This window comes from Aphelocoma coerulescens, chromosome 2 (genome assembly GCF_041296385.1).
Source record: "Aphelocoma coerulescens isolate FSJ_1873_10779 chromosome 2, UR_Acoe_1.0, whole genome shotgun sequence".
Lineage (NCBI taxonomy): Eukaryota > Metazoa > Chordata > Aves > Passeriformes > Corvidae > Aphelocoma > Aphelocoma coerulescens.
Window position 1 is genome coordinate 166,985,521 of NC_091015.1, and position 7,561 is coordinate 166,993,081.

Sequence of the window (7,561 nt, forward strand, 5' to 3'; positions counted from 1 at the left end):
ATGATGTAGAAAAATAACCCTTTGCTCTTCAACCAAGCCCAGGATGATTTCTATTCCCTTTCTATTATCCCATGGATACAAGGAAGTTTTTCTGCAGCAAAGGCACAGCAAATCAAGCAAAAAAAACCTAGCCAGTTTTGCTTTAAAGCAGCAAAAAGAAATTCCCAACCGTGTTTTCCTGCAGGCTGGGGGAGCCTCTGTCTCCACGACTGCAGGAAGAATAAATCCAACCCAATGAAATATTAATTATTAGAGCCTGTCTGACTGGGATTCCTCAGTACTTTCAGAGAGCAGAAAAATTCTGGCACGCAGGAGAAAAAGCACACAAATCCCTTTTTTGTTGTTGTTGTTTTTTGTTGTTTTTTATGAGGAAATATTTTGTGATGAGTAAATTAAGAGTTTTGGGTTGAGGGAAGGGAGGGGGCTGGGATTGCTTCAGGGTGGGAAATAAAAATTCCTGAAGAGGGCTGGGAAGAGATCGTGGTGTAAATAAGAGGAAAAGGTTCCTTCACATGGTAAGAGGGGGTGGAGAAAAGAAGTTGATTAATGGAAGAGAGACACATCCATGCAAGTTCCCTGTTCTGCAGAACTTGGGAAGAAACCCTTTATCCTGAGAAGCCCCGGGCTCCAGCCTGAGGCAGCTCCGCTCAGCACAGCTCAAAGCCCCTTTTGTCCCCGTTGTTTACCAGGCTTGGGTTGGAAGCACAACACAGAGCGTCATCCCTTGGCTGAGGAATGTTTTGCAGATTTGGGAGCTTTGACTCGAGTTAAAGCATTCCCATGATTTTTCTAGAGCAAAATTCCTCCAAAAGGTGTTGTTTAGGAGAGAGGCACTCAGAACACATCTGGAAATGAAAAACCTCTGTTGTCTTGTCGTTGTTTATTTTTCCAGCTCCTTTTCACCCTCGTTTCTCTGCAGCCTCTGGAAAAATCTCCATGAAATATCTGGCCTCTCTGGAATCTCTATTCTCCTTATAAACCTCTCCAAGTTTCCTCAGCAGCTCGACCCAAATGCTGCAAAGGGAAGCAAAGGAGGAGGCACCGATTTCTTCTCTCTGGTGCCCAGGACCTGAGGGAAAAACTCAGGTCCCTGTGTCAGGGAAGGTTAGGCTGGATTTTAGGAAAAGGTTCTTCATCCACAGGGTCTTTGGGCACTGGAACTCCCCAGGGAAGTGGTCACAGCACCAAGCCTGACAGAGTTCCAGAAGTGCTTGGAAAAAGCTTTCAGGCACAGGGTGGGATTGTGCAGGGCCAGGAGTTGGACTTTGATGATCCTTGTGGGTCCCTTCCAACTCAGGATATTCCATGATTCCATGATTCCCCTGCTGGTGCTTCGGGAGATGGCGGAGGGAAAGCCAAATGAATGGATTGTTGGAAGACAATTCCAAGTGGTAGGAATTATGAATCCAGGGAGCTGCTGGCCTCCCGAAAACAGCAAAGAACGTGAAGGAAGGGATTCCCAAGGATGCTGGAAGTGGAGGTGGGGACAGATGTGCAGATAAGAGGGGTTGTTATTTTTTCCCAGCACCTGCCACTCTGTGGCTCTGACTGCACCCAAAATAGGATAAAATTCCAGAAGAAACCCCTCTGGAGATGCAGGAAGTGCAGAAGGAGCATCTCCCTCCCAAAGGTGCAGGACAAAGACATTGAGGGGCTGGAGCGTGTCCAGAGAAGGGAACGGAGGTGGGGAAGGGGCTGGAGTACCAAGAGCAGCTGAGGGAGCTGGGAAAGGGGCTCAGCCTGGAGAAAAGGAGGCTCAGGGGGAAATTTCTGGCTCTGCAAAACTCTCTGACAGGAGAGAGGGCAGCCAGGTAGGGGTCAGGCTCTGCTCCCAGAGAAAAAAGGACAGGACAAGAGGAAATGGCCTCAAGTTGCACCAGGGGATGTTCAGGTTGGACATCAGGAAGAATTTCTTCATGGAAAGGGTGGTCAGGCATTGGAAGGGGCTGCTCAGGGAGTTGGTGGAGTCCCCATCCCTGGAGGTGTCCAAGGAATGCCTGGACGTGGCACTCAGAACTCTGGTGGGGATACTGGAGCCACAGAGCTGAAGGTTGAGAAGAAAATGAGAAGAAGGTTAGGAGACACCACAGGGCAAGATGATGACCACAACACTTTATCCGTTCCTCATGTTTGATGTCCACACCTTCCTGGGGGAATCTGGCCAGGCTCTTCAGTCCTTCAGGATCCATTTTCTCCCAGCACCACTGAGCAGGTGAAGAAGGACATGGAATGGGACTCCCTGGCACCTCATGGCCGAGCCAGCCGGGGCCCCGGGCACGCACTCAGGTTGCACAGGAAGCTTTGGCAGCAGTAGGAGGTGTAGGTGGCCAGGCCCAGTTTGAAGTTGTGGTGTGGGCAGGTGTCGGAGCACTTCTTGGTGATCCTCTTCCAAAAGGACAAAAAGCCTGGCCCGGAGAAGGGAGAGAGCAGGATTAGCAGTGGGATTTGTTGAGTGATCCTTGTGCAGATGGATTTGGGTTGATGAGTCCCATTGTCCCCCCTGCAGCCCCAGAGATCAGCATGAGAGCCATCCTGGCCCCACCACAGCCTAGGAATTGCTGGTGACCTCCTATGCAAGGAATTCCATATCCATGCTAGGCATCCAGCACTTCCCAGCATGGATCCACATATCAAGACATTTTTAGGTGTGCAATGACAACATTCCTTCCTGGATTTAAATCACATTTCCAGGCTTCTCTGCTTGAGGGAAATAATTCTGTTCCACTCTATACCTGGCTTGGATCAGAAATAGTGTGACCAGCAAGACCAGGGAAGTGATTTTTCCCCTTTCTTGTCACCAGTGAGGCCACACCTCAAATCTTGGGATCACTTTTTGGGCCCTCACTGCAACAAAGACAATGAGGAGATGGAGCGTGTCCAGGGAAGAGAATGGAGCTGGGGAAGGGTCTGGAGCACCAGGAGAGGCTGAGAGAGCTGGAGGGGCTCAGCCTGGAGAAAAGGAGGCTCAGGAGGGACCTTCTGGCTCTCTATAACTCCATGAGGGTACAGCCAGGGGTGGGTTAGGCTCTGTTCCCAGGGAACAAGGAATCAAGGTTCAAATTTATTTATCCTTCCTCTGAAGGATCCTTCCTCTTCTCTCAATGTCCCTTGATTTTCCATGCAGGAATAAAACAACAGCTGAAGAAAACAATCTCAACGTGTGATGGGGAGGAGGATTTCAAACCTCCAGCACTGCCAGGCTGGGTTAGGAAGGACTCCACCTCCCACAGGTGCTTCCCAACAGCTCCTCAGCCCATAACAAATCCAGCCCAAACCTCACGTCCTGTTCCTGAGTCCCCACGAGGGGATCCAGAGCCAGCACCTACCGATTCCTACGGAGGCCACATTGGTGACACAGTACTCGTCCTTGTCCGAGCACTTCTCAGCCTTCAGGCAGCTCCAGTTGCTTTGTTCCCAGTTGCAGGTGTAGCAGTACAGGGCATTTGCTGCAGGAAGAGACACAAAACATGGGAGATGGAATCATCCTGGTTTGTGCCAGCCATAGTGTGACCAGGAGGACCAGGACAGGGATTGTCCCTCTGTGCTGGGCGCTGGTGAGGCCACACCTCAAATCCTGTGTCCAGTTTTGTCCCCTCATGACAAGACAGACATTGAGGGGCTGGAGTGTGTCCAGGGAAGGAAGCAGAGCTGGGGAAGGGTCTGGAGCACCAGGAGCTGCTGAGGGAGCTGGGAAAGGGGCTCAGCCAGGAGAAAAGGAGGCTCAGGAGGGACCTTCTCACTCTCCACAACTCCCTGACAGGAGGGGGCAGCCAGGTAGGGGTCAGGCTCTGCTCCCAGGAACAAGGGACAGGACAAGAGGAGAAGGCCTCAAACTACACCAGGGGAGGTTCAGGTTGGACATCAGGAAGAATTTCTTCATGGAAAGGGTGGTCAGGCACTGGAAGGGGCTGTTCAGGGGGTTGGTGGAGTCCCCATCCCTGGAGGTGTCCAAGGAATGCCTGGACGTGGCACTCAGAGCTCTGGTGGTGATCAACCAAAGGTTGGAGTCAAGGATCTTGGAGGTCTTTTCCAACCTAAATGATTCTGGGATTCTGTGAAATTCCAGCAGCAAAAATTATCCCCTACTTTTCATGGAGTCTCAGATACATGAGGTGCAGGTCTGATAAAAGCCATGGAGCTGAAAGACCCAATCCACTCTTCCAGTGCCACATCCAGCCTGGCCTTGGACACTTCTGGGGATGGGGCAGCCACAGCTTCTCTGGACACTCTGTGCCAGGGCCTCACCACCCTCACAGGGAAGACTTTTTTCCATATATCCAACCTAAATCTCCCCTTCTTCAATTTGATAGGCCCAGGGTGCTGGGCTTGATGTAATGCTTGGAGCAGGGAAGGGCAGGGACTCGTGGAGGAGTTTCCAAGGATGTCCCAAGGCCTGGGGCCACCTTTTCCACTTGCTGGGGACTATTAAACTGCAGCCTAATTAGGCAGAAAGCATTGGCAGATGAAGAGGATTAATTGGGACCTCCACAGCCTAAAGTCAGGCTCCCACGCCTTTGTGTTTGGGTGGGATATCAGTGCCCTCAAAAAATAAATCCAGAACCTGGTTTAAAGGAAAAAGAAGATGAGGAGAAGGAATTTTTACTCTTTGCTGTGAGTATTCAGCCCTAAGACACGTGCAGTGAATGCTTAATTTTTACTGCCTGGATAATCCAACACGGATTAGGCCAGGCTTCATTTTGGCACTGAGGACAACCTCCCTGTCTCCCAGGCCTTGTTAACACTTGGAAATCTGTCAGGATCATTGTTCTGGTGAGCGAACAAAGCTAAATAGCAGAAAGGTATTCTTAGGTCACAATGGGCCAGAAATAACTATTCCAAGGAATTTTTTTTTTTTTGCACTGTACGTGTGGCACAATTCCAAGCGCTGGCAAAGCCTGTCCCGCTCTCCAAAATGAGGATAAGGTTTATTCTCTCTGGTCTATAGAGGATATAGGATCATATTCCTTTAAAAGGCTCTGATTTAATTTACCATCTCTCCAAGAAATAAAATGCACCATCTAAAACAAATTACTATGCAAATACCCACCACCATTAACCCATTCCGACCACATCCCAACTTCTCCTTAATTCCCTGATTTTGTCCCAAAATCTCTGAAGTCAGCAAGCTGTGGGGTCTCTGAGATGGGTAGAAACAGCTGCACAAGGGCAGATGTTGGAGGTGTGGCCCTGTTCTCGTGGACCAGGAACACAGAGCATTGTGCTGTCTTCATCAAAATTTAGGAATAACCGCAGCCTTGCACCATCCCAACTCCATGGGAAGTCTCTCAAAGGCAGAGCAGTGAGAACTGCCTCCTATTTTCTGTCTTGTTTCCATAAAAATCCAGTTGGACAGGGAAATTTCCTGTTGGAAAATAAACTTTTTGCACACCCAGACTGAGTTTCCAGATAAAAACTTCCAAAACGAGCAGTCCTTCACCTGCACCATTGCAAGAGCTGAGGAGCTCCCTTCCACGATTTCTTTCCCTGGATATGAGGCATTCCTACCTTTAAAACACTCAGCTATACATTATCTAGGAGCAAATCTCACCTTGAGCTGCAAATAGGACCAAAGCCAGCACCGCAAGGAGGGAGAACTTCATCTTCTCCCGGTTGTCTCCGCAGCCCAGGAAAAACACCCTCACCTGGGGACAGGATATAAATCTTCCCTGCCTTTGGATGGAGTGATGAGGAAGCCAACGATTTGGAAAGAGTGGGCAGGGATCATGGATTAGATGAGAGGCCAGGAATGCACGTGGGTTGTTTTCTCACCTCGGCATTGCCTTCAGGCTGGGCTGGTGATTCCAGGGAGCAGTGAAAGCACTCTGGGAATTCACACCATTCATTGGGATTAATCCTTTAATTCATCTCTGGTCGGGCCAGCAGTGCTGCTGATGTCTGGGTGGGGGTTTTGTTCTGATCAGTGCATCTGTGGCTGAAGAGTTTCCTTTTCTCAAAGGAAAATGGGAACAAGTAGCATAAATTAATGGAATTGTTTGGGTGGATTGTGCCAAGCGCATTTCCAGGGTTAGGACTGGAGAACTACCAACATCTACAGTCAAGGTAAACCAAGCTGGATATTCACAGGGACAGGAAATGCATAACTTGGTTACCTACAAAGTCTTAAATCATAAAATCATCAAATGGTTCGGGTTGGAAGGGACCTTAAAGACCATCTCATTCCAACCCCCTGCCATGGACAGAGACATCTTCCAGGTGCCTCCAAGCCCCATCCAACCTGGCTTTGAACACTTCCAGCAAGGGTTAAAAATACCTTTGTCCCCCTTTTCCATGGAGCATCCAATTCAATTCAAAGTCCTGCTCAATATCAGTCAGACAAAAATGTCCTCAGCCTTTAGGACTTCTCTTCGTGAAAGGGGTGGGGCTGGAGCTGACAACTTCATTCATTCTGGGGCTTCCAGCTGACTGCCTGTCCCACTTGTGCTTCCAAGGAAAGAGTTATCAGGATATTTAGTGCTGGATATCAGCAGACATCTCCATGAATCACCAAGCCACCAAGGGCAAAAGAGGGTGAAGCAGGAGGAGCCCCTGGGAGTGAAGCCGCTTGGGCAATCAGGTGTCTGCTTATCACATCCTTCTCCATCCTGCAGGAAAAGAGAGCAGAGATCCACACAGCCTGGGCTTTAGGAGATGGAGAAGCAGAAGAGGAAGAGGCTCCAAAAACATGTGGAAGAAAGATTGGGTGAGGTGAGGGTTAAAATGATTGGGGGTCAACATGATTTTCTTGGCAGGAGCCAAGGGAGGTGAACAAAATTCCCTGAAGCAGAGGAGATGCTCATCCAAGACATTCAGAGCATCCAGTGGGATCAATCACTGATCACACTGAAGGCACGGCCAGAGGAAGTTCAAAGAGACACCAAAACCCACCACATCTTCCTTTGCAAGGAAACAAAAGGTGGGGGGATTCTTGCGGAGAGCTTTTTTTGGTCGATTGTCAGATATTTTGGAGGTTTCTGACACCACCGGCTCTGCTGACGTAAAACTGGATCAACAGGATGGGGAAGTCAGCCCTGATAACCCCAGAAGCTCCAGCCATTCCTCTCCCATGGATCTACACCTGGGTGTGGAGAGGATAAACCACACCTCTTGCCCAAGAGATGAAACCGTGCCAGGCTTGGGGACTGCGTGCCCCGGGAATGCCGGAGGAGGTGTGTCAGTGCTGCCAGGTGTCACAAGGCAGTGACCAAAGAGCAGGACCTGTTCCAGGGAATAAGGATTGGCCAGCGTGATTCATCGTGGCATCAGGGGTGACTCTTTGGGGGAGTCTGGAAATCAGCCTGGGAAGCCAAGGCTCAGTGTCCTGCAGCAGTGGGAGAACCCTGGAAAAGCTCAGTCCTCATGTTTTCACCAGTTTTGACTGGTTTTTTGTGGAAAAAAATGGAAAAATAATTGTGTTATTCTTCAGTATGATTGGGATTGTGGAGTCCCCACCCCTGGAAGTGTTCAAAGCCAGGTTGGATGGGGCTTGAAGCAACCTGGTCTAGTGGAAGGTGTCCCTGCCCATGGCAGGGGGTTGGAACAAGAGGATCTTTAAGGTCCCTTT

General features: G+C 49.7%; 1 protein-coding gene across 1 annotated transcript; it reads right to left on the reverse strand.

Annotated features, from left to right (window-relative positions):
* Positions 1–2,247: 2,247 nt before the first annotated feature.
* Positions 2,248–5,600, reverse strand: LOC138105508 (lymphocyte antigen 6E-like). The gene is made up of 3 exons (XM_069005585.1): positions 5,549–5,600; positions 3,327–3,446; positions 2,248–2,405 (listed from the first exon to the last, which is right to left on the reverse strand). Exons 1-3 carry the CDS (start codon positions 5,598–5,600, stop codon positions 2,248–2,250), a joined length of 330 nt encoding a protein of 109 aa, XP_068861686.1.
* Positions 5,601–7,561: the final 1,961 nt, after the last annotated feature.

Coding starts and splice junctions, on each gene's coding strand:
- LOC138105508 (XM_069005585.1), bottom strand. CDS start 5,600: ATGAAGTTCTCCCTCCTTGCGGTGCTGGCTTTGGTCCTATTTGCAGCT. Junction 3,447..5,548: donor GGTCCTATTTGCAGCTCAAG/GTGAGATTTGCT, acceptor CTCTTCCTGCAG/CAAATGCCCTGTACTGCTAC. Junction 2,406..3,326: donor TGTGGCCTCCGTAGGAATCG/GTAGGTGCTGGC, acceptor TCTCCGGGCCAG/GCTTTTTGTCCTTTTGGAAG.